The sequence below is a fragment of the Budorcas taxicolor genome, chromosome 22 (assembly GCF_023091745.1).
Source record: "Budorcas taxicolor isolate Tak-1 chromosome 22, Takin1.1, whole genome shotgun sequence".
In the NCBI taxonomy this organism is placed as follows: Eukaryota; Metazoa; Chordata; class Mammalia; order Artiodactyla; family Bovidae; genus Budorcas; species Budorcas taxicolor.
In genome coordinates this window covers 50,386,002-50,411,176 of record NC_068931.1, presented here as the reverse complement: position 1 = coordinate 50,411,176, position 25,175 = coordinate 50,386,002, and the positions used below count along the sequence as shown (strand labels likewise).

At 43.8% G+C, this 25,175-nt stretch overlaps 1 protein-coding gene across 1 annotated transcript in view; it reads left to right on the top strand.

Annotated features, from left to right (window-relative positions):
* The window catches only part of MBD1 (methyl-CpG binding domain protein 1), a 59,437-nt gene that overhangs the window by 6,702 nt on the left and 27,560 nt on the right, over positions 1 to 25,175 (top strand). Inside the window, exons 3-19 of the mRNA XM_052660410.1 lie at positions 1,232 to 1,346; positions 1,434 to 1,600; positions 1,682 to 1,764; positions 1,928 to 1,968; positions 2,342 to 2,488; positions 2,579 to 2,707; positions 2,887 to 2,961; positions 3,091 to 3,210; positions 3,294 to 3,362; positions 3,923 to 4,090; positions 4,432 to 4,731; positions 4,870 to 4,962; positions 5,305 to 5,436; positions 5,522 to 5,583; positions 11,536 to 11,710; positions 15,448 to 15,677; positions 16,174 to 16,347. Coding sequence (XP_052516370.1) covers positions 1,232 to 1,346; positions 1,434 to 1,600; positions 1,682 to 1,764; positions 1,928 to 1,968; positions 2,342 to 2,488; positions 2,579 to 2,707; positions 2,887 to 2,961; positions 3,091 to 3,210; positions 3,294 to 3,362; positions 3,923 to 4,090; positions 4,432 to 4,731; positions 4,870 to 4,962; positions 5,305 to 5,436; positions 5,522 to 5,583; positions 11,536 to 11,710; positions 15,448 to 15,677; positions 16,174 to 16,347 — 2,280 coding nt within the window. The remainder of the gene's footprint in view (positions 1 to 1,231; positions 1,347 to 1,433; positions 1,601 to 1,681; positions 1,765 to 1,927; positions 1,969 to 2,341; positions 2,489 to 2,578; positions 2,708 to 2,886; positions 2,962 to 3,090; positions 3,211 to 3,293; positions 3,363 to 3,922; positions 4,091 to 4,431; positions 4,732 to 4,869; positions 4,963 to 5,304; positions 5,437 to 5,521; positions 5,584 to 11,535; positions 11,711 to 15,447; positions 15,678 to 16,173; positions 16,348 to 25,175) is intronic.

Here is a 25,175-nt window from a genome sequence, read left to right as displayed (position 1 = left end):
TTGTAGGCTGTAGTCCATGGGGTTGCAAAGAGTCAGACACGACTGAGCAACTGACACTTTCACTTTCACTTTATACTGGATTCATTAATCTTGAATTGGTGGGCACCCACAGCTGCAGACCTCAATCTATGGTACATGTCAAGCTATTCAGCTTTTTCCTGTAATGTTATGACTTTTCTCTGCTTCTTGGGAGCACTTCCAGTATCACAAGTGACACTTTGTTATGGATCCCAAGGTGTTATTAAAAGCTTACAGTATTGCACTAAATACAGTGAAAATGACATGAGAAAAACTACTGCAAGCGGTCACTTTCTGCTGTGATGCTCAATTTTATGGAGAAACAAACTGCTCACAGAGATGATTAGCCTTCCATGGCATTTAAAGTAAATACTTCAACACCTGAGTTTGCTGCAGCAGCAACAGGAGGTGGCTGTGAGATGACTATAGTAGTATGACACGTGCTACAGTTGATTTTGTGCAGTTATGATGTAATATTGCATCTTTATTTTTGTTTACGTTTCTCTTGACTGCAAATGGTGCCACATACGATCTTAAGTATTTGTGTACATGTTTTGGTAAATTTTAACTTTTTATAATAGACTTCATATATGTATCTTATGGTGGTAAATGATAAAATAGATTAGTATCTACATATATTTTATGCATCCATGGCACACCTTTTTCTTAATTTTTTCAATATCTCTAGGCTACATGATTCATCAAATTGTTTTAAGTAGTCACAAATCTCCAAAAACTTTTTCAGTAAATTTATTGAAAAAAAATTCATGTGTAAGTGGACCTATGCAGTTTATACATGTGTTGTTCAAGAGCCAGCTATATTTAAAACATGTTTTTTTCTTGTATAAATTTTGTTTGTGTACATAGTATGTAATGTTAATATATGTATGTTATTTAATTAATTGGTGTTGCTACTTGTATTTCCTTTCACTTGAATGCCAGTAGTAGCACATATTATAAATCTGTGCATATCCATTTACATTTATCTTATTTATTAATCTTTGTCTACATGCTGGCATTTATACACCTTTTATATTCCAGCTGTTTGGAGTTATTTGGGGTAGTTTCTTGGTTGGGGTTCATAGGTTGATCCCAGGCTGCTTCCTGTATCCCACCAGCTCTACAGGCCTCTTCAGCAGCCCTGTGGGAGGGTTGTGTGGGTGGAGTGGCAGTAGCTCCAGCTAGGTACCAACCTGTCCTGGCCCATCCCCAGCCCCACAGGAGACAGAATCCGAAGCAAAGTTGAGCTGACCCGATACCTGGGCCCTGCATGTGATCTCACCCTCTTCGACTTCAAACAAGGCGTCCTGTGCTATCCATCCTCCAAGGTACTGTACAGTCTGGAATACTCGGGCGCGGGTGCTGAGCCTCCTGACACCCGCCCACTGGTCTCCTGCCCTTGCTCTTATCTCCAGGCCCACTCCTTGGCCATCACCAGCAGGAAGCGGAAGAAGCCTTCAAAGCCAGCCAAGGCTCGGAAGTGTCAGGTTGGACCTCAGAAGAGTGAAGTCAGGAAGGAGGCACCAAGGGATGACACCAAGGCTGACACTGACACAGTCCCAGCTTCACTTCCTGCCCCTGGGTGAGTGTTGAGCTAGAGCCAAGTCCGTGAGGGTTCTTTTTGGGGGTGCACTCGGCCCCACACCCATGTTTCCCATCCTAGGTGCTGTGAGAACTGTGGAATCAGCTTTTCAGGAGATGGCACCCGAAGGCAGCGGCTTAAGACTTTGTGCAAGGACTGCCGAGGTGAGTGGCCCCTGGGGCACTGGGAGGTAGAGCTGGAGCAGCCTCGGTGTCAGGCTGGCATACAGATATCTGGCTGGGGGCTGAATGGTAGATGACAGGGCAGAGGGAGTCATGAGGTCAGATACCTGATGCTTCTTTAACATTTCTCTCTCCCTCCCTGCAGCACAGAGGATCGCTTTCAATCGGGAGCAGAGGATGTTTAAGGTAAGCACAGCCTACTTCCTCCTCACAAGTGTGCGGTGGGAGCAGGATGTGACGGGGGCTGGTCGGAGTCTGAAGGAACAGTGATGGATCCACTGGGTTGTCAGGGTCATTTTGTAGGGAGCTGGCTGCAGGCAGTTGACAGTAATGGAAGTTAATCAGTAGACACTGTGATAAGGGTCACAGGGGAGAGTAGACGTTGTTTACGGCCTCAGTGATGGTGGCTAATCACTAGTTACTAGACAGTGATGAGGCAGACGGGGGACCAGCAGACGTGGTGATGGGGGCCAATGTGGGGTCAGCAGACACGTGAGGGGCAGTGCTCCTGGAGCCACTCCGCTTGGACCCGTGACCTTGCCCCACCCATTCCTGGCAGCGTGTGGGCTGCGGGGAGTGTACGGCCTGCCAGGTAAAGGAAGATTGTGGGGCCTGCTCCACCTGCCTCCTGCAGTTGCCCCATGATGTGGCCTCGGGGCTGTTCTGCAAGTGTGAGCGAAGACGGTGCCTCCGCATTGTGGAAAGGGTGAGTCAGGCAGCTGGGGTGGGCCCCAGGCTCACCCGTGCTCCTGGCCCTCAGCCCTGGCCCCACGCTTCACACCTCCGGCCCCCACAGAGCCGAGGGTGTGGAGTGTGCCGGGGCTGTCAGACCCGAGAGGACTGTGGCCGCTGTCGAGTCTGCCTTCGCCCTCCCCGCCCTGGGCTCCGGCGCCAGTGGAAGTGCGTCCAGCGGCGCTGCCTCCGGGTAAGTCAGAATGGAGGGGCCAGTGGGGGGTGCAGGTGCGGGGTGGGGCAGAGCTTACTCTGCTGTTGAAGCTGCTGCTGCTTCCTTTTTTCCAACCAGCCTTGCCCTCCTCATGTCTTCTTTTCTCCCCCTGCTCACACTCACCTCTCTGGCTTCACCTGCCTGCCCCTCTCTGCCAGCACCTTGCTCACCGTCTCCGTCGCCACCATCAGCGATGTCAACGACGCCCTCCCCTCGCTGTGGCTCCCCCTGCTGTGAGTGCCCCAGCCCTCACTCTGCCTGCCTGTCCCCCTTGCATGCTATCTGTACACCTGAGGGGAGGGCGGTGGTCTGTGTCTGCCTGGTGCCGCCAAGCCTAAACTTGCCTTCTGCCTTTCTCTCAGGGTAAACACGGCCGCCGTAGGGGAGGCTGCGACTCCAAGGTGGTGGCCCGGCGGCGTCCACCCCGAGCCCAGTCACCGCCTCCACCTCCCCCACCGCAGCCTCCAGAGTCTCCGGAGCTGGTGAGGCCCTGGTGGGCAGGGGGATGGCACAACCGTAACCTCACTGGCTACCTGCCCTGACCCCACCCCATTTGCCTCTGCAGCACCCCAGAGCCCTGGCCCCCTCGCCTCCTGCTGAATTCATCTATTACTGTGTAGACGAGGACGAGCTAGTGAGTGGCCTCACCCTACCTGAATAAGCCTAGACTCTCCCAGGGCGCTTGGTTAACCCAAAGAAGCAGATGCTGCAATGGGCCTAGTAGGGGAGTAGTAAAGTACAGTGATGGATACTAGTATGGGCTGAGCAGACAGTGGGGTAGGAACTAATATGGGACCCCCAGGTGAAGTGACAGGACCTGGTGTCAGATGAACCAACGCTCTGATGGGGCTCACAGAGGAAAAGCTGGCACAGTGCCCGAAGTCTGCATAGGATGAGCGGGCGCAGCGATGGGAACTAATGGAGCGTCTCAGAATTCTGCTGGAGGCGGGGGTCAGAGACGTTATCTTGGTAGCTAGTGGGGGACCAGCAGATAGAACGATGGATACCATGTTGAAGCAGCCACCGTCCTCATGGTATCAAGGGCCTTCCAGGACAGTGATACCACCTGGTGCTGGACTCGCAGACAGGAGGTGTGACTAGTGGGAGCCAGTTCCCTCCAGCAGGGCTGGTGGACGAGCAACAGGAGCAGTACTGTTACTATCCTAGTGACAGGCCCGCACCCCCTGTTCCCAGCAGCCTTACACAAACCGTCGGCAGAACCGCAAGTGTGGGGCCTGTGCAGCCTGCCTGAGGCGGACGGACTGTGGCCACTGTGACTTCTGCTGTGACAAGCCCAAGTTTGGGGGCAGCAACCAGAAGCGCCAGAAGTGTCGTTGGCGCCAGTGCCTGCAGTTTGCTATGGTGGGTGTGGCAGGAAGGGGCTGGTGGGTGGGAGGAATAGTGCCAGTCTCCCCCTCATGCCCCCGCCACCCGATGCCTGGGAGGGGCGGGCCGGCCTGGTGGGTCCTGCAGCTTCAGAGTGGTGGGTGGGGCAGTGGGTTTGTCACCAATTAGCAGACATTGTGCTGGGATAAATGAGGAAACTGGGAGGTACTGTCATTGCCAATAGGAGACTCACAGCCTGTGTGATGAGGGGCTTGTCCATAAGGAGATTCCGTGCTGGGACTAACGGGGTTGGGCGCGTCGATCGGGGCAGGGTAGTATTGTACCTGGTGGCCATAACACGCCACCTCTCCTCACAGAAGCGGCTTCTGCCAAGTGTCTGGGCAGGGTCCGAGGATGGGGCATCGCCGCCCCCAGCTCACCCTCATCGAAAGAGGCCTGGCTCTACTCGAAGGCCTCATCTGGGTCAGACCCTGAAGCCTCCCTTGGCCACACCGGCAGCTCAACCAGACCGAGCCCAAACTCCAGTGAAGGAGGAAGCAGGCAGTGGCTTTGTGCTGCCCCCACCTGGCACTGACCTTGTGTTCTTACGGGAGGGCGCAAGCAGTCCCGTGCAGGTTCCTGGCCCAGCCCCGGCTTCCACAGAAACTCGGTTGCAGGTGAGGGTCCCGCCTTATCCTGCCCTTCCCAACCCCGCCCAGCCTCGTGCAGGGAAGCTGGGACCAAGTCTGCTGCCATCCTCCTTCATACAGGAGGCCCAGTGCCCTGGCCTGAGTTGGGTCGTGGCCTTACCCCAGGTGAAGCAAGAGAAGGCGGATGCCCAGGAAGACTGGACACCGGGCACAGCCATCCTGACTTCTCCTGTATTGCTGCCTGGCTGCCCCAGCAAGGTGGGGGTCAGTGATGGGTGGTCTGTGAGCAGAGTGATGGGGAGCCGTGATGGTGATTCTTTGAGCACAGTAATAGGCGTGCTGATGACAGCCTCTCACAGAATTATCCTGCCTGTCTGACAGGTGCCTCACCCTCCCCAGGCAACTAGTTTGGCCTGCTTTGCTGCCCAGTTAACAGGAAAATGGAAATCTGTGAGGAATGGGAAAGGTCTGTAGACAGAGATGGTTTTTCTGTGCTCAGGTGTGACGGAGTGTCAGCACAGGGACAGGTTGGTTGGTAGGGACACTTTCCCCAGGCCAGCCCTGCCCTTCTGACAGCTGCCCGTTTCCCACCTCTCCCAGGCAGTAGACCCAGGCCTGCCATCAGTGAAGCAAGAGCCACCTGACCCTGAGGAGGAGAAGGACGACAACAAGGCTGACTCCACCTCTGACTTGGCCCCAGAGGAGGAGGCAGGAGGGGCTGGCACGCCCGTGGTCAGTGCTGGGGGATGCCCCACCCTGTCCTGACCCTGCTGTAGGCCGACCAGTCATGTTGACCCTGATGTTAATTCTTCCCCAGATCACGGAGATTTTCAGCCTGGGTGGAACCCGCCTCCGGGACACAGCAGTCTGGTTGCCAAGGTGTGCCCCACACTGTGAGGGGTTGGGATGGCAGTTGGAGGGCGGGGTTCTGGCCAGATGTGGCCCCTGAGTCATGAGAGCAGCCAGCATTTTGGCATGGGGTAGTGGGAGGTAAAGGCCCCATATGACTGGTCACCATCAGTGATGGAGTGTGTGCAGGACCTTAGAGATTTCTCCTGAGGTCTGGGCCAGGGCTCTCCTTGAGAAGGGTTACAGCAGGTGATGGTGGGAGAGGAGTTGGTGCCCTGTGATAAGATTGGAAAGAAAAGGGAAGATAAGGAAAGCTTTTCCCCTGTATTAAGAAAAGCCATAGGGGTCAGACTTACAAATTCTTATTCAGAGAATCATCATTTGGGATCTTGAAGGCCTGTGGAGTTTCCAAGAGATGAATGGGTGGGCTGGTCAGTGAGGAGTAGTGAGGAGATCTGGTCCTGAGATGGCTTTGTGATTGGGGCCCACACACAACTGAAGTAACCTCAGTGGAAGGAATCAGGCTGTGTTTCTTGAGATTTTCTGGAGCCTGTTGAGGTCATTAACTGTTTCAGCTGCTGCACAGAACTGTCCCTACAGGTGTGGCAGTGGAAGGAAGGATAAGGAGGTGGGAGGACTGTAGGACTGGGCTGGTGGGAGGAGATCAGGGGAACGCTGCCTCCTGCAGGACTGCTGAGAGCCCTGACCAGAGCCCAGACAGGCAACGTAAACTGTTGACCTGACCCCTGGATTCCTTTGTTGCAGACTAGTGTCTGCAGGCCAGAAACTGCTCCACCTATACTTGGGCGAGTAGTGGGGTACTGATTGAGACCCTGCTGGGCACACAGTGGTGAATCAATAACCCTGGGAGGCTTATCTTTCAGGAGACATACGATTCCTGCCTTCAGGGAGCTTATAATCCAAGTGGTGACACCGTTTCCCCTACGCATGAGATCATTATGTATTAACAGAAAACTAATGATGGGCTATGTTGTCTGCAATGGAAGATTGCAGAAGAGAGGGAAGGGATAATTAGGGGGAAATGGAAGAGTAGGAAATGGTTTTGTGATGCTTCATTTTGCACATAGGGAACCTCATTCAACATACAGACCTGCTCCCTCTTCTCTAGGTCCAAGGACCTTAAAAAACCTGGAGGTAGAAAACAGTAGACTGGAGGCTTCTACAGACTGTAGGACTCAAGGTGATATTTACAGACCGACTTTATCAGAGACAACACTGATCTGCTCAGAGGCTGGACCATAGATGGATTGCCAGGGCTTGTGTGGGAGTCAGTAGGAACTGGGAAAACCTACCAGCAAGCCAGAGGAGCAGGCCTGTTCAGTACTCTGAGCTTATAGAGGAAATAAGCAGAAAAGGAAGACAAAGAGTAGGAAGCTTGTGCATCTCCTCCAACAGTGTAAACCCCAGGAGCCTGAGTGTCATAAGAAGTGTGGATATTAAAGATGGGGGAGCTGGGATGGGAGAGCTGACGTGATTAAAGCCACCTTCGGCCTAAACAAGCCATCATCATAAATAATTCTGAATGGATTTGGATGAGACCTGGTAGTGTCTCTAAACATTTCCTCAGGGAGACAGCAGTTCGGAATGTATTGGGAATGTAATGTGAATAAATGAGGAAAGGAACTGCTATTCGTTGAGTTCCTCCCATGGACCTGGTTTAATCCTCAAAAACATCTTTTTAGAACGGCTTGATTGTGCCCATTTTTTGCAGAAGGGAAAATGAGATTCAGAGAAACTAAATAATCTGTCCAGTGTCGAACAGCTAGTATCAATAGAGCCTAGGATCAAGGTCAAGCCCAGGTTGTAAAAGCCTTGTTTTTAAGTTAAGCCACTAAACTGTTAACTGTAACCTACATCCAGTAGTGTGTAATAGTGTCATATTAACAAGTTTCCAGTGACGTTCCAAAGCTGGATTCTTGTAAGCATAATAACAAACCCCTTACAAAGCTGCTGCCCCTGGGGTGGCATAGGAAACACCAAGACAGTGTGGATCGTACCACCTTGTCAAAGCACGCATGCCTCCTGAGACTGGGTTATTCCCAGGCCTTGGGTGCCACATAGGGTTCCTCAAACCCAAAAGGGCATCTTTCCCCACGGCTGATACTTAACCATCACTCCCTATCCTCAGCCAAAGCAGTCTTCAGAGTGAAAGCTCCTGGCCTGGCTCCTGTTTCCTCACAGCTTGCCTCCCCTCTCCCTTGCTGACCTTTGTACTTGGTTTCTACTCTCATCCTGTCTTCTAGGAGTCTGAGCTCCTGCTTCAAGTCCCGCCTAAGGGCCAGGCTTGACTCAGCCCTGCCTCACTTTCCAGTTCTTCATAAAGTGCCAAAAAGATTACATGTGTGATTCATTACTTAGCTTTACTGGGCTGGGACTGAGTGCCGGCCTCCTAAATTTTGTAGCCTATGTGCCTCCCTTGCTTACTGTAGTCCCAGCCTTGCAGCTTTAGATAATTCAGAGGTAGATTAAGCATTTCTCTAGTTTAACTCATTGTACAGCCCTCTGCCATCCTTTTCCGCTCCTTCCTTTGCCTTACCCTACTTAACTTCAGCCAGACTCAAGACTGGATAATTTTCTCATACTGTTTTGCTCCCTCCCAGGATCCAACCATCCAATTCTCATATTCTGGTGGTATTTTGACAGTGGTGCCCTAAATGAAATTTGAGAATAGCATTCTGACTCATGAGATAAGTCTGGTTACTGTGTGTGTCAAGATACAATCAGAAAAGCAGCACTACTAATATAAAGATTTCATATATGTGTGTATATGTATATATAAATATGTATATTAAGGGATTTATTGTAGGTGATTTGATCTTATGCAATTGTGGGAGCTGGTTGAACAGTCTGTATAAGGCTGTTGTCTTTGCATCTAATGCTGGAGCTTGAAGTCTGCAGGGCAGGCAATCGAGAAGGAAAGATGGATGTAAAATGTGGGAGACGGAGGACACACTGGCGCCCACGCGCACGAGCTGGAAACCACAAGGATGGCCTGAAAGCCATGTCAGCCTCTCACCACCTCCAACTTCGGTGATGTGGGTGTCCTGCAGAAGAAGCTGGTGCCCTTCATCACAGAGTTAAATAGGCATCTGGTCCAGGAATTAGAAAAGCTGAAGGAAGATCCTGGGGAAGGTGGAGCAGCCGCAGGCCTGGCTGTTGCCCCATGCCAACGAGGTGAGCCAGCAGATAATGACGTGTGAACTGCAACAGTGCCTGGTGCTCCTGCATCAGCCTTCCGAGCGTGCTAATGCTTCACATCTGCCCTCCAGTTACCAGCAGAATCTCTTGTGGCCTGTCCTAACTGGAAGCATGCAGGGAAGGGGATACTGGGCAACGTAACCTAGTCAAGGTGACATGTTACAAAGCCACCGTGCCATGAATCAGCTCCTAAGGGTCTCACAACTCACCTGAGGATAACTTGGTAAAGCTGCGTTGCTGAAAATGCAAAGCTGAAGACCATGGATTTCGTGGTGACCCCAGCAAGTACAGAAATTCTGTCAAGCCCATCCAGAAAAAAACTTGCTGTTCTGGGCTATTTTTGTGTCATTCGTTCAGGTATTGAGAACCTGATCCATGGTAGGCACTATACTTAATACTGAGATTCAGGAATGAAAAAGATATAGTCCATGCAGTTTTATTAAATACATCAATATGTATTTACAAATGGTGAATGAATTTCCAACTTTATCGTGGAATTTAATGGTGAAAATACAGAATTGAGGAAACTGTTGGGAGGACAGCCCTTGTGTGACCTTGTTGGGGCACAATAGACATTGGAAATATAGTTTATTCTATTTTAAAATTATTTTTAAATGATTTTTATTGTCCCGTTTACTGATTTATATATACTTAGTGTTTTGGGGGGGAGTATCTTAATGGTGCTTAAGTGTTGATAGACTGCCTCTGAGAAACTGGTATAGAAAGTGGGTGGCAAGATCAAAGTCAAGTTCTATTCGAGGATCTTGGGTGAATCAGTTCTCCTAGATCCCCGTGGAGGTTGAGACTTGGTTGTCACGCCAGGGCCGGTCCCGCCACCCTCCGAATACGCCCACCAGGGGGCGCTGGCGCCCGGACCCTGGTCCTCCGGCCAGGGCTGGACAGACGCGGCCCCTCAACTCCCTGTCCCTGGGGCGTGGCCTCCCCTGGGCCGAGGCGGTCCAGAATCAGCGCAGAGGGAAGCCGACTCCCCTCTTCGCGGTGGCTCCACGGGGGAAACTGAAGCGGGATTAAATTACGGGACACGCCCGCGGTGAGGACGCAGCGCGAACTGAGGACCGGCGCCGGGACGTTGCACGGCCGCCGGGTGTCGCCGAGAGTCCGCTTCCCATGTCGCTGAAAACTCACGTTGACGGGACCCTCCAGGCTGTGGACCTCGGAGGTTCCCAACGGGCGCCCGAAAATCTGGCGGTTACCAAACCCCGCCCCTAGGCCCAGGGCGTCACCGCCCTTCTGAGGGTGTGGTGTCACCAGACCAGACCAGCCAGCGGGCCAGGCACCCGTGGGAATCGAAGATCCAGCATCTAGCCCTCAAGACCCGGTCCAGGGAGCGGAGACGATCGTCTAATTTCTTTTTTCTTTTGTTTCAGGCTACGTAAACTCTTAACAGTAAATGAAAATGAGTATTTTACCGAACTGCAATTAAGAGAAGCAGCATTATAGGAGATAAAAGGCAAAATGAAAGGATTATTAAAAGGAATTTCAGAAGAGACGTTATTTTGTGGCTGAAAGGCTGGACGAACAATTCAGGAAATGGAGCCCAAACCTAGAAACATGCCGCATGCAAAATCCGAAGTGGGCGGATTATAAATGATTAGGGAATGCTGATTTATAGTAAATTGCGGTCTTAAATTGGGATACGCAGTACTAGCTGTGCTTTTGTTATACGTCAGTGACCTACTAGGTGCTGATTTTTTCCTGTTAAAGCTCTATGTTCATCCCCGTTGCAGAAAGTACCAAAGTGTCGTTTGACTTTTTAGGTATTACCTACTACTTTTTGTGGCTCAGCTGGTAAAGATTTCGCCTGCAATGCGGAAAACCTGGGTTCGATCCGTGGGTTGGGAAGATCCCCTGGGAAAGGGAGAGGCTACCCACTTTAGTATTCTGGCCTGGAGAATTCCATGAACTCATAGTTCATGGGGTCGCAAAGAGTCGGACGAGATTTCGACTTTGACTCACTCACCACTTTGCTCTTGAGCGGAAGTTCAGCTGTAGTCTCCACCTGTGTTGAGGGCCCCTTTTAGGTTGCCTCACCTGTGTTCTTTTTTTTTTTCCTGCCTGGGATCCGGAATGCCAGAGCCTGATCACCGAAATTCTGATCCACATCCTGGCCCCGGTCTTTATTGTGCCCAGTCAGGTCGTGCCGCTGCGCCCCCATCCTAGGGTTCCTCAAGTGTAAGCCCTGGTTTCCTGGTTTTATTAACAAATTTGTCACTACTGGCTGGGTTAGCTGACAAACCAGTTAGGTGCTCTCAGCTTGTTTTAGCTGTAGGATGAGGATAACCCGCTGCTCCATCAGTCAGGTATTTGTGAGACTGAAAGGCTTTATGTGTGAAAATACCTTACAAATTCCTGTAAAGAACTACACGAATAAGGTGGTCCAGTGATGATTTGCCCTGAAGGTTAACTTAGAGATGCCTCAAAATTTGACCATCATACAAAGTGTCAGCTAACTTTTCTCATGCTTTTAGACATTACAGGATATAAATAGCAAAGTCAGTTGGAATGTAATTAGATCTTCGACTTCTTCGGGTTAAGGAGGCTTTTTTTTTTCTTTTTCTTTTTTTTTTTTTTTGCTATATGATGAATCCTAGAAAGGGAGCGAGGTCGGCGGGAGGCCTGGTCAAGGGCGGGGTGAGGACTGCGCAGACTCAGCTCTTCCACTCCAAGAGGAAGTTGCGAGTGCCCGCGTCTGTGGTCACCATGGTAACGGAACCAACTTCCGCCCCATTCACCTGTCCCTAGCCCCCCGAAGCGCAACCAGACCTGTGCATCTCACAAGCTCGTCCCGCCGATAGCTGTGGTTGGGGAACCGCGGCGGACACCGTCCCCAATCCGAGGAAGCTCCAAAATGTACAGCCAGCGGTTTGGCATCGTACAGAGAGAGGTTAAGGGGCCCACTCCCAAAGTGGTGATCGTGGTAAGCACGGGATATGTGTGTGGGATCCCACCGTTTTCTGTATCTTCCCCCGTCTCAGGACCCAACCCAGCCTTGGCCCCCAGCAGGGGTTCTCTCAAGGGAAGCAGGTGCCTGAGGCAGTAGTTTGAATTTTGAACGAGGGAAGAAAAAGGTCTCTTGCCTAGCTCTCCCTACCCTTCCCGTCCCCGCGTCAGTTGTATTTAGCTTCTGTATTTGGAGAATCACCACTGGCGATCTTGAAGGCTGAAGATCTCGCAAGACTTTTAAAAGAGGTCGTCCCCTTGAAATGCGGACTGTGTGTCAAGGAAAGGGCGCTGGGTCAGGTGGCAGGAAATCTGGGGTCTGGGCTGGCAGTCATTCAGCTGTACGGTCGGGACTAGTTCCATAAGCTTAGGAAAACCGTCTGTTGAAGAGTGCTGGACTGTGGGGGCTTTGAGTGGTCTTAGGGCCCTTCCTCTGCTGACTTAACTCTAACAGAAGCATACCTGCCGGCCTGGGAATAGGAGGTTGGTTGCCTTTAAGGCAGCGGTGGTGGTAGGAGACCAGGGGAACACTGTCCTGCAGAATTTGATGAGCGCTGCCCAGAACCTCAGACAGTTGGTCCACGCACCTGCGTTCCTTTGCTTCTACACACTAGTTTCCACAGGCCGGAAACCCTCCATGTGTAGGTAAGCAACGATAGAGGTATCACGTGAGTCCCGGCTGTGTGCACAGCTCTGTGGAAGATACAGGGGTGAATACTTTGACCCTGGGAGATTTCACTTTCTCTAAAAGTTTGATCCTTGCCTTCAAACTGCTTATCATCTAACTGCAGAAACAACTTGCTCACGCCCCAAATCGTTAAAGATTAACACAGTGTGCCAGCACAATTGATAACGGTGTTCTGTCTTGTCTGTGTCGGCACACTGGAAGGAAGATCAGAATGATAACGATATAATCTTGTGCTCTGTAGTGCACGTAGCAGTTGTCAGTTATAGACCTGCTCCCTCCTCTTCAGGTCCAGGGACTGTAGGCTCTGGGTTTGGAAATCAGTAGACTGGAGTCTTCTACAGTCTGTAGGGTTTGAGGTGATTATTATTTTCTTTATGAGGGACAGAAGTGGGTGTTCTTTGGGTTCTGTATCTGAACCCTGAGCTCAGCTGGGGTCCTGGTCAGGTGACATTCCTTGTGTCAGAAACCAATAAGGATTTCCATACCACCAAACCAGAGAAGCAGGCCTACTGAATATTTTACGTTTATAGAAGAATAAAGAGGAAAGGGAAAAGGTCAGAGCTGGTGTATCTCAGATATCAGAGTGTGATAAAAAGTGTGGATGTTAGAGGTTGTAGAGTTGTGACGGGAGAAGAGTTAAAACCACCAGAGATGGGACTTGAATGCTAAACAGTTTCTTCAAGAGAAGGTGGTGAAAGGTGTAATGTCTGAGGTGATGAAGCAGCAAAAGGAGCAGCTGTTTGGTGAGTGCCTCCTAGGGACCCAGTTGTTTACTTCTTGAAATAATTTTTTTTTAGGAAGCCATTTGTTTTGCTCTTTTTGACAGGTGAGAAAACTGAGACTCAAAGAGGTCAAGTAACTTGCTCAAGATCCCACAGTTATCAGTAGAGGCCAGAATCAAACCTCAGCTTGTAAGATGTTATTCTTTAAGACAGTAAACTGTAATAGGAGAAACTAATTTGAGAGGTTACAGTAACAAAAGCTTTCGGTGACCTTGAAGGTACAGGGTAGTTATTAAACCCATTATTCCAATTTTACCATGGTTTAAGATTTGCAATGTTCAGTAAGGCGGCCACTAGCCACAAATTTGAGCACTTGTAATATGTCTAGAGTCACATATTGAGACAATAATATTTTCGATATATTGGTTAAATAAAAATATATTAAAATTAATTCCCCCTGTTTCTCTTTATTTTTAAAAATATAGCTACATCAAAATGTTAAATTGCAGATCTAGTTTATATTTTTTTTCTTTTAAAGATACAGGTTTTGAGTACATAATGCTGAGACTGCATGGATTGGCACCATCTTGTTTGGAAACTCCAGATCTTACTTTATTCATCCAGAGACAAGGTCCTCGCTGACCACAAAGTCCTTCCTACCCCGGATGTCACAGCCTTAAAGGGCTTCCTAATTCCCTGCTACTGCTCAGTCTGTTTCTCGCTGCCCTCCCCTGCTATTTCCTCTTTAGTCAAAATGTACCTCAGAGCCTGATTCTTGCCCTGATGACTTAAGACAGTTGACTCCTGATGACCTTGGTGCTTAGTTCCTGTTCTCAGCCCATCTGTCTCTACTAGGAGTCTGAGTGTGTCCTGCTCAGGGTGAAGCCTTGACCCAACTCTGCTTTGTTATCACTGAATCTGCGTTCATAGGATGCCATACATATTAGAGAACAGTAGTTTAACTACATCTAGGCTGTAAATAATTTCAGTATGAATTAGCTACTTCCCATGATGTAACCTTCGACATCACCTTCTGTCTCCAACCTACCTCAGCTTTGTATTATCTTGTTCAGCTATTCTGGGCACCCATGTGTATACCCCAAACCTTGAATCTTTTCAAGAGGCTATCTTCAAATGTTGATTTCCTTTCCTTAGGAGACTCCTTTACCAAGTTTCAATGCCAGTATTCTGGTAACCCGACAACGATGCTCTCAGTGTAAATGATCAGACTGACTCTGTGCCTTGAGTTAAAACATTTGTTGTGGTGCATCAGCACACCAGAGTCTGACTGCTCACCTAAGGGTGATTTAATAAACCTGGCTGAAAATACAAAGCTCAAAACCATGGATTTCATGGTGGCCCCAGGAGGGGCAAGAGTCACATCAAGCCCACCCATGAACAGTTTCATTCATTCATTCATCTTTCCTCTTCATTCATATTGAGAACTTGATGCTGGTAGACATGCTTCATGCTAGCAATGCAGAAATAGAAAAGATATAGCATATGATTTTAGCAAATGTGTCAATATTTATTCACAATGGTATATGCATTTCCAACTCTTTTGGTGAAAGTTTGTATAAAATGAACATATTCACAGAAATTCAAGTTAATCCCAGATTGTCAGGAGCACAGCTCTTACATTAAACTTCTGGGGACAGTAGAAATAGGAATCAAATTCTACCATTAGTTTTTGGGTTTTTTTTTTTTTCTTTTCCTTCTTTCCCTTTCTCCCTTTCTGTCTTCCTTACTTCCTTCTTAGTAAAGCATATTTCACTGTTACAACTTGTTATGTGTATCCTATATACTTAGTGAGTAGTTTACTTTAATTGAAAGAATTTTGATGGTGGTAACTATGTTGTCAGAGCCCTGAAAAGCAAGGTGGGATAGTAGGTGGCAAGATTAAGGTCAGGAATTAGAAGACCTTTAATTCTTGTTCTACCCAGTTCTACCCTCACTACTCAGAGCACTTTGGGCAAATAAATTAAGTCTCTGATTTGATTAGATAATCTCTGGAGTCCCATTCAAATTTTTGACTTTATAATTCCATGAACTTTTATTCAACTTTTATTCAAATGAATTTTATTTATTTGAGAAATATTTGAGACTGATTTGATGACATCTTAGGTACAGGTTTCAAATAATTTAAACAACTTACATCTTAGACACTTAAGTTGTTTACAGTTATAGCAGGATATTAGTTTTATATACCAAGTTTTGTTTAATATGGGTATTGGATTAACTGAAAATATACAGTGGATTTTGAGTCTATCATAAGTGATACTTGCTTTTCTTTTTTTGTTCCAGAGAGCCAAGCCTCCCAAAGTCCAAGGAGCTGAGCATCATCTGGAAAGAATCCAACACAGTCATCAGAAACATCATGCTCTCTTGGCCTCCATTAAGTCAATCGAGCGGGATCGCTTGAAAACTGAGTGGGAGCAGCACAATGACCGCAAGTTTGTGGACAGTCTTGTGAAAGCAAGAGTCAAGGATGCCGTGCAAGGGTTTATCATCAACACTGAAGAAAGACGGAATAAGTAAGGCTTAAACCTGGCTCATCCAGACTCTGAGATATTGCTGAAACCAGAGCCTGAGATTGACCAATCAAAAATCAAGTGAATTTTTATAGTAAGGATCATGGCTGAGCTATTCTTACTCCTACCAAACCAATAGCTTATTTTTATTTTCACTTGTGATAACCTATTGATAGAAATCAAAAGAACATATTGTATCATATTTTGTTATTATAATTAAAAGCTTGCTCATTTTGCTTTTTTTCTTGAAATATAAATCACATATCTCATCTGTACGTGATCAAATAAAATGTGGCATAGATTAGTCTCTTTATTGCTTTAGGTGACAACTTATTTTATGGAATACTGTAATGATCTTTCCTTCTTACAAAATTTACAACTGAACATATACTTCTGAAGTTGAATTTAACAAAATAAAAACCAATTAATGAAATGGTGCATGTAGCATGACAGTTTTAATTCCTTTGCTTGTTGTTGTCATTTTGTTTTGTGAACCTAGGTTACGTGAACTTTTAGCATCAGAAGAAAATGAGTATTTTACTGAAATGCAATTGAAAGAAGAAACAATTGAGGAGAAAAAAGATAGAATGAGAGATAAAATAAGATTATTAAGAGAGAAGAAAGAAAAAGAGAGACAGGATTTTGTGGCTGAAAAGCTAGACCAGCAATTCAGGTAATGATGTCAGAAAAACATACACATAGAATCTGAAGTTTGTATATTAAAAATTATTTAGGAAGACTGATTTACAATAAAGTGTAGCCCTAACAGGGCACAGCAGTTGTACATGTAAGTCTTGGTAATTATACATACATCATTGCACTAAGAAGTTTTGTCTGTTTGCTTTGTGGTGATAATGCATAAGATTTATTTTCAACGTATTTCAAGTATACAATACAGTATGACTACCTGTAGTCCCCATACTCTACATTCAGTTCAGTTCAGTCACTCAGTCGTGTCTGACTCTTTGCAACCCCATGAACTGCAGCATACCAGGCTTCCCTGTCCATTACCAACTCCTGGAGCCTACCCAAACTCATGTTCATTGAGTGGGGGATGCCATCCTACCATTTCATCCTCTGTAGTCCCCTTCTCCTCCTGCCCTCAATCTTTCCCAGCATCAGGGTCTTTTCCAATGAGTCAGCTCTTCGCATCAGGTGGCCAAAGTATTGGAGTTTCAGCTTCAACATCAGTCCTTCCAATGAACACCCAGGACTGATCTCCTTTAGGATGGACTGGTTGGATCTCGTTGCAGTCCAAGGGACTCTCAAGAGTCTTCTCCAACACCACAGTTTAAAAGCATCAATTCTTCAGCGCTCAGCTTTATAAGCATACTCTATACTAGATCCCCAAAACTTACTCATTCATCTTATTACTGAAAATTTATATCCTTTGAGCAAATCTTCCCTTTTCTTCTATCCCCTAGCCCCTGAGAACTGACATCCTACTCTCTGTTTCTATATGTCAAACCTTTTTTTCCCCTTAGATTCCATGTGTAGTGAGATCATACAGTATTGGTCTTTCTCTGTCCAGCCTATTTCACTTAGTATTATATCCTACACGTTCATCCATGTTGTCTCGAAGAGCAGAATTTTCTTTTTTATGCTGGGTAATATTCCATTCCTGGAGTAGGAAATGGCAACCCACTCCAGTATTCTTGCTTGGAAAATTCCATGGGCAGAGGAGCCTGGTGGGCTACAGTCCATGGGGCCACAAAGAGTCAGACATGACTGAGTACACAATATTCCATTCTACAATTTCTTTATCCATTCATACCTCAGTAAACAGTTTGTTTCCATATGGTAGTTCTAGTTTCAATTTTTGAGGGATCTCCATACTGTTTTTCATAATGGTTCTACCAATTTGTATTCCCACCACAGTGTACAAAGGTGTCCTTTTTTCTACATCCTTGCCAACATTTGTCTTCTCTTTTTTTTTTTTTTTGTAATAGCCATCCTAACAGGTGTGAGGTGATAATCTCATTGTGGCTTTGATTGGCATTTTTATGGTGATTTGTGATGTTGAGTACCTTTTCACATACTTTTTGGCCATTTGTACGTCTTCTTGGAAAAATGCCTACTCAGGGCTTTTGTTCATTTATGTAGTCAGATTATTTGTTTTTTTGCTATTGAGTTATATGAGTTTCTTACATATATTAGATATTAAACTTTTAACAGATACATGATTTGAAAATATTCTCTCCCATTCTGTAGGTTGCCTTTTTACTTTGTTGTTTCCATTGCTGTGAAGAAACTTTTTATTAATAATTGGATATAGTCTCACTTGTTTATTTTTTATTTTGTTGCCTTTGCTTTTAGTGTCTTATCCAAAAAATCATTGTCAAGACCAGTGTCAAGGAGCTTTTCCCTTATGTTTTCTTCTACATATTTTACAGTTTCAGGTCTTAATGTTTAAGTTTTTAATCCATTTTGAATTAATTTTTGTAAATGGTGATCCAGTTTCATTCTTTTGCCTATGGTCATCCAGTTTCACCAAGGTTGTTTATTGAAGAGACTGTCCTTTCCCCATTGTGTGTTCTTGGCCTCTTTATAAAGGATTAGTTGACCATATATATGATACGTGGTATTCTTTCTGGGCCCCCTGTTCTGTTCCACTGCTCTGAAAGTGAAAGTCATTTATTCGTGTCCCACTCTTTGCGACCCCATGGGCTATACAGTCCATGGAATTCTCTAGGGCCAGAATACTGGAGTGGGTAGCCTTTCCCTTCTCCAGGGAATCTTCCCAACCCAGGGATTGAACCCAGGTCTCCCATATTGTAGGTGAATTCTTTACCAGCTAAGCCACAAGGGAAGCCCAAGAATATTGGAGTTGGGTAGCATATACATTCTCCAGCAGATCTTCCTGACTCAGGAATCAAACCAGGGTCTCCTTCTTTGCAGGCGGATTCTTTACCAACTGAGTGTTGCTCTATTCATCTGTTTTTATGCCACTATCATTACTGTTTTGATTTTTATAGCTTTGTAATAGAGTTTGAAATCAAATGTGTGATACTTCCAGCTTTGTTCTTTATCAAGATTGCTTTGGCTATTTGAGATCTTTTGTAATTCAATTGAAATTTTAGGCGTTTTTTCTTCTTCTGTGAAAATGCCATTGGAATTTTGATAGGGATTGCATTGAACGTAGGTCACTTTGGGTAGTAAGGACATTTTATTAATAACAATATTAATATTCCAATCCAAGGACAAAGGATATCTTTCCATTTATTTGAATCTTCAGTTTCTTTCATCAGTATCTTATAATTTTCAGTGTACAGATCTTTAGCTTCCTTGCTTAAATTTATTCCTATTTTTATTGTTTTTGAAGCTATTGGGAATAGGATTAGTTTCTTAATTTCTCTTTCAGATGGTTCATTTTTAGTGTATAAAAATGTGACTGATTTCTGTTCATTAATTTCGATTCCTATAGCTTTACTGAATTCACTGATTAGTTCTAACACTTTTTGATGGAATCTTTAGAGTTTTCTGTATACATAAAGTAATATCATGTCATCTGCAAACAGACAGTTTTACTTCCACTTTTTCATTTTAGATATATTTATTTCTTTTTCTTGCCTAACTGCTCTGGCTAGGATTTCCAGTACTATGTTGAATAAAAGTGGCAAGAGTGGGCACCATTGTCTTATGCCTGATTTTAAGAAAAAGCCTTCAATTTTTCACTTTTGAACATGGTGTTAGCTGTGTGCTAGTTATGGATAGCCTTTATTGTCTTGAGCTACATTCCTTCTACACTTCATTTGTTGAGAGTTTTTTGTATCATGGATTTGTCAAATTTCTTTTGCAGCTATTAAGATGATCGTATAATGTTTATCCTTCATTCTGTTAATGTGATGTGGCACATTTACTGATCTGCATATAGTGAACTATAAATTGTGCTTGATTATGGTATGTGATTCTTCTAATATGCTAGTATTATCTTGAGGATTTTCACATTTGTGTTCATTAGGGATAATGAAGTGTTCTCTCTTCTTTATTTTTTTGGGAGGATTTGAGAAAGGTTGGTATTAATTCTTCTTTAAATGTTTGGTAGAACTCACCAGTGAAACCGTCTGGTCCTGGGCTGCTTTTCGGGGAGTTTTGATTACTGATTCAGTCTCTTTACTCATTATTGGTCTTTTCAGATTTTCTGTTTTGTCATGATTCAGTCTTGGTAGGTTATATGTATCTAGGAATTAATCCATTTTTTTATATTATCTAATTTGTTTGCATATAATTGTTCATAGTAGTCTCTCATGATCCCTTGTATTTTTACAGTATCAGTTGTAAAGTTTCCTCTTTTATTTCTAATTTTATTTATTTGAATCATTTTTTCTTAGCTAGTCCAGCTAAAGATTGTCAATTTTACCTCTTTGAAAAAACAGCTATTAGTTTCATTGATATGTTTTATCATTTTTCTAGTCTCTGTTTCATTTACTTCCTTTCTGATCTTTGTTATTTCCTTTCTTCTGATTCCTTTGGGCTTAGTTTTTTCTTTATAGTGCCTTGAGGTTTAAAGTCAGATTTTTGAGATCTTTCTTTTCTCTTAATATAGGTGTTTATTGTTATAAACTTCCTTCTTAAAGGGGCTTTTGCTGCATTTCATAATTTTGGATATGTTGTATTTCCATTTTCATTTAAGGTTTTTTTTTTTAATTTCCCCTTTGATTTCTTCTTTGACCCATTGGTTGTTCAGGAGTGTGTTTTTTTAATTTCCACACATCTGTTAATTTTTTCAGCTTTCTTTCTGTTATTGATTGCTACTTTTATGCCATTGTGGTAAAAAAAAAAAAAAAGATACATTATTTCAGTCTTTTTAAACGAAAGACTTTTTTGTGATGGGGCATGTGATCTGTCCTGGAAAATGCTCCATGTGTACTTGAGAAGATTATTCTGCTATTAGATGGAACGTTCTGTGTATGTATGTGAGACTCACTTGATCTAAAATATAGTTCAATCTATTGTTTCCTTATTGATTTTCTGTCTGGATGATCTATGCACTGCTGAAATGGAATATTGAAGTCTCCTACTATTACTGCACGGCTGTCTATTTTTCCCTTGATATCTGTTAATCTTTGTTTAACATATTTAAGTGCTCTGATATTGAGCACATATACTGCTGACTCTTCGAACAACACAGACTCTGAAAGTCCACTTAAATGTGTTTTCTTCCCAATAAATGTAGTACTATATGGTCTGGGATTAGTTGAATCTGCAAATGTGGAACCATGGATATGGAAGGTTGACTATAGAATTTGAGCATCTGTGGATTTTGTTATCTGTGGCAGATCCTCAAGTGAATCTGCTACAGGTATGAAGGGATGACTTTATAATTGTTATATCCTCTTGATGAATTGACTCTGTCTCTTGTTCCATCTTTTGTCTTTTGTTACATCTTGTAACATCTTTTGAGTTAAGGTCTATTTTGTCTAAGTATAGCTACTTCTGCTCTCTTTTGGTTTCTACTTTCATGGAGTATCTTTTTCCATCCCTTGACTTTAAAGATATGTAGCGACTTCACTTTCACTTTTCACTTTTATGCACTGGAGAAGGAAATGGCAACCCACTCCAGTGTTCTTGCCTGGAGAATCCCAGGGACGGCGGAGCCTGGTGGGCTGCCGTCTATGGGGATGCACAGAGTCGGACACGACTGAAGCGACTTAGCAGCAGCAGCAGCAGCAGCCTTAAACCTGAAACAGGTCTGTTATAAGCAGCATGTTGTTGGATCTTGTTTTTTATCCATTCGGCCCCTCTGTCTTTGAATTCTCAGATTTTTTCTTCCTCTTGTTTGCCCATGTCTGATGTTGATGCTATCTTTTGGATTTTTATTTCATGCATTGTATTTTTCAGCTCCAGAATTTCTGGTTGGTTCTTTTTGATGATTTTCATCTCTATTGAACTTCTCATTTTGTTCCTATGTTGTTTTCCTGATTTTGTTGAGTCATCTGTCAGTATTCTAACTCACTGATCTTCCTAAAAACAGTTGTTTTGAATTCTTGAGCAGGTAATTTGTACATCTCTATTTCTTTGGGATTGACTACTAGAAAAGCATTGTATTCCTTTGTTGGTGTATATTTTCCTTCATTTTTGTATTCTTTGAAGTTTTGTATGGCTATGTTTGCATGTGAAGTAGTATTTACCCCTTCCAGCTTTTACTAACTGACGTCAGGAAAGAAATACCTTCACCAATCAGCCCAGCTAGCGATTCTAAGACTTTCTCATACCCTTTCTGTGGATGCACCTGATCTACACTTGTTGTCTGTAACCCATGTAAAGCATCGCCTCACCTCCTGTCTTTGTTAGGATCTAGATACTCCCTACTGGCTACTGGAGGAGAAAATGCTGTAAGGGGCAAAAGGGAAACTAGGAAGTGAATTTCAATGGACCATTAGTATATTTCCCACTTTCTAGTAAATGGTTTTTTTTTTTTCTTTTTTACACAATAAGAAAAATGAAGTTTCATAAGTGGTTTGGATTCTTAAAATGCTTATTAATTTGGTAACAATTATAAAGATTTTGTAAAGAAATCTTATACAACTGAGTATACAACTTCATGTTGTATACTTTGCTGTTAGATGAATTAATTAGAATTTTAGAAGAAATAGTTATATGCTGCAACAGTCACCCATGTTATCCATAGGGCATACATTCCAAGATACCCAGTAAATGTCTGAAACTGAATTCTGTATACACTGTTTTTTTCCTATACATCCTATACATTTCCTATACATCCCTGACAAAGTTTAATTTATAAATTAGTTACATTTCTGAGATCAGTAACAATTGAGGATAATAAAATGGAGTGGTTATAACAATATACTGTAATAAAACTTATAAATGTGGTCTCCCTCTCTCTCTCTGTGTCTCAAAATATCTTATTGTACTATACTCACCCTTCTTCTTGTGATGATGTGAGATTAATAGAATGTCTAAAAGTGAAAGTGAAGTTGCTCAGTCGTGTCCAACTTTTGCAACCCCATGGACTGTAGCCTACCAGGCTCCTCTGTCCATGGAATTTTCCAGGCAAGAGTACTGGAGTGGGTTGCCATTTCCTTCTCCAGGAGATCTTCCTGACCAAGGGATTGAACCCGAGTCTCCTGCATTGTAGGCAGACGCTTTACCATCTGAGCCACCAGGGAAGCCCAATAAAATGTTTATATGGTAAGTAAGATGAATGATGTATTGTGACGTGCATGCGTGTGTGTGCTAAGTTGCTCCAGTTGTCTGACTCTGTGACCCTGTGGCCCATAGCCTGCCAGGCTCCTCTATCCATAGGATTCTCCAGGCAAGAATACTGGAGTGAGTTGCCATACCCTTCTCCAGGGGCTCTTCCTGACCCAGGGATCAAACTCCGGTCCCTTAATCCTCTTAAGCAGGTTCTTAACCACTAGTGCTACCTGGGAAGTCCCGTATTGTGATGTAGCATTAGGCTATTGACCTGACTACCGGTCACCTGCTTTGGGTGATTCTGGATCATTGATTTGTGATGAAGCTGATGACTGAATGTCAGGAGCAGAGGATGTCAGTTGTTGGAGATCCCAAGTGGACTGGAGCTGGGTGGTGCAAAATTTCATCACACTTTAGAACAATGTGCAATTGAAAACATTTTAAATTCTTATTTCTGGAGTTTTCCACTTAATGTTTTCAGAATACAGCTGACCATGGGTAATAGAAACTGTAGAAAGTGAAATGGTGGATAAGGGAGACTACCATAATTTACTTGAAAGCAAACCATTTTCAGTGTTTTTTAATGCAGTACTTCTAACAGAACTGCAACATAAATACAGTTTAAATTCATTATAAAAGTGAAAGGCCAGGATTAAATTTTGATCAAGGATACTAAATTATGCCCCATTACTGCAAATATAACTGAAGCTTTAATGTACGTATAAAGCAAGATGAAATTATCCCTCTCCCTCTGCTTCCCCTTCCTCTTCCTTTTAGTATCCCATTGTGTAAATATGCCACAGTTTATTCATTCTCCAGGTTATAGGCATTTCATGTATCTCCAGTTTGGGATCCTTATGAGTAAAGCTGCTGTGGACATTCTTGTACATGTTTTCCGGCAGATAAGTACATTAATTTCTTTCAGTATATTTAGTGGCATACCTGAAATATTTGATAATTAGAATGGATCATTTTTATTGGTCCAGGTCTTCTAAACAGCAAAATTACTTTCAGTAACAGTAATGAAAGGAAATGAATAATAACAACAAGATAACCAGTGACTTTTAAAACTTTTTACTTGAAAATAATTAGATATTCATATAAATTGCAAAGATAGTACAGAAATATCATATATTCTTACCCCAGTTTTCCTTCAGTGGTTACAACACAATATCATACAAGGAAATTGACATTGGCATAATGTATATGTACAGTTCTGTGCCATTTTATCATCTATGTAGATCCATCTAATACCCCACACAATCAAGATACAGAACTATCCAATCAGCACATGGGTCTTCCTGTGCTTCCCTTTATAGTCACAACTACCATGCTTACCCTCATCTTCATAATTTCCTGATATTGTATATATGAACTTGTACAGTAGGTGATCTGTCAAAATTGGCCTTTTCAGTCAATGAATTGTCTTTGAAGTTCATCTAAATTGTTGCATGTGTTAATAGTCATTTTTATTGCTGAGTAGTATTCCATTGTGTGGATGTATTTAAATTTCTGTAAACCATTCACTCATTGACATTTTGATTGTTTCTAGTTTTTAATCTATTATGAATGAATCTAATATGAACATTTGTGTTCATATATTTGTGTGAACAAAAGTTTTCCTTTCTCTCAGATAATTGCCATAAGCTGGTCTTATATGTATGCTTAAATTTGTAAGAAACTAATAAATTATTTTCCAACATGGCTGTATGATTTTATATTTCTACCAGTAATGTATAAAAGATCAAGTTTTTTTCATATCTTTGCCAGCTTTTGATACTGTCATTATTAGGACAGAGGTGTGCACTGATATTTCATTGTGGTCTTAATTGGCATTTTCTTAATGGGTTGTGATGTTGAACAACTTTTCATATGCTTATTTGCCATGTGTATATTCAATTTAGTGAAATATACCTTCATGTCTTTTGCCCATTTTCTAATTGGATTAGCTGTTGAATAGTGAGAATTCTTTGTATATTCCAGATATGAGTCCTTGTAGGATATATAGTTTTGAAATATTTTTTCCTGGTCTGTAGCTTGTTGTTGTTGTTGTTTTTTTTAAATCCTCTTAGTGGGGTCTTTCACATAGAAAAGGTTTTTAATTTTTATGAAATCCAATTTATCGATTTTTCTTTTACGGATCATGCTTTCGAGTACATTGTGGAAAAAAAAATGTTTTTATCCCCTCCTCCTGTATTGCCCCTTCCCACTTGCCTCTCTCCAGTGGTAACTACTAGTTTGATTTCTATATCCATGAGTCTGCTTCTTTTTTGTTATAATCACTAGCTTGTTGTATTTTCTAGATTCCACATATAAGTGGTAACATACAGTATTTCTCTTTCT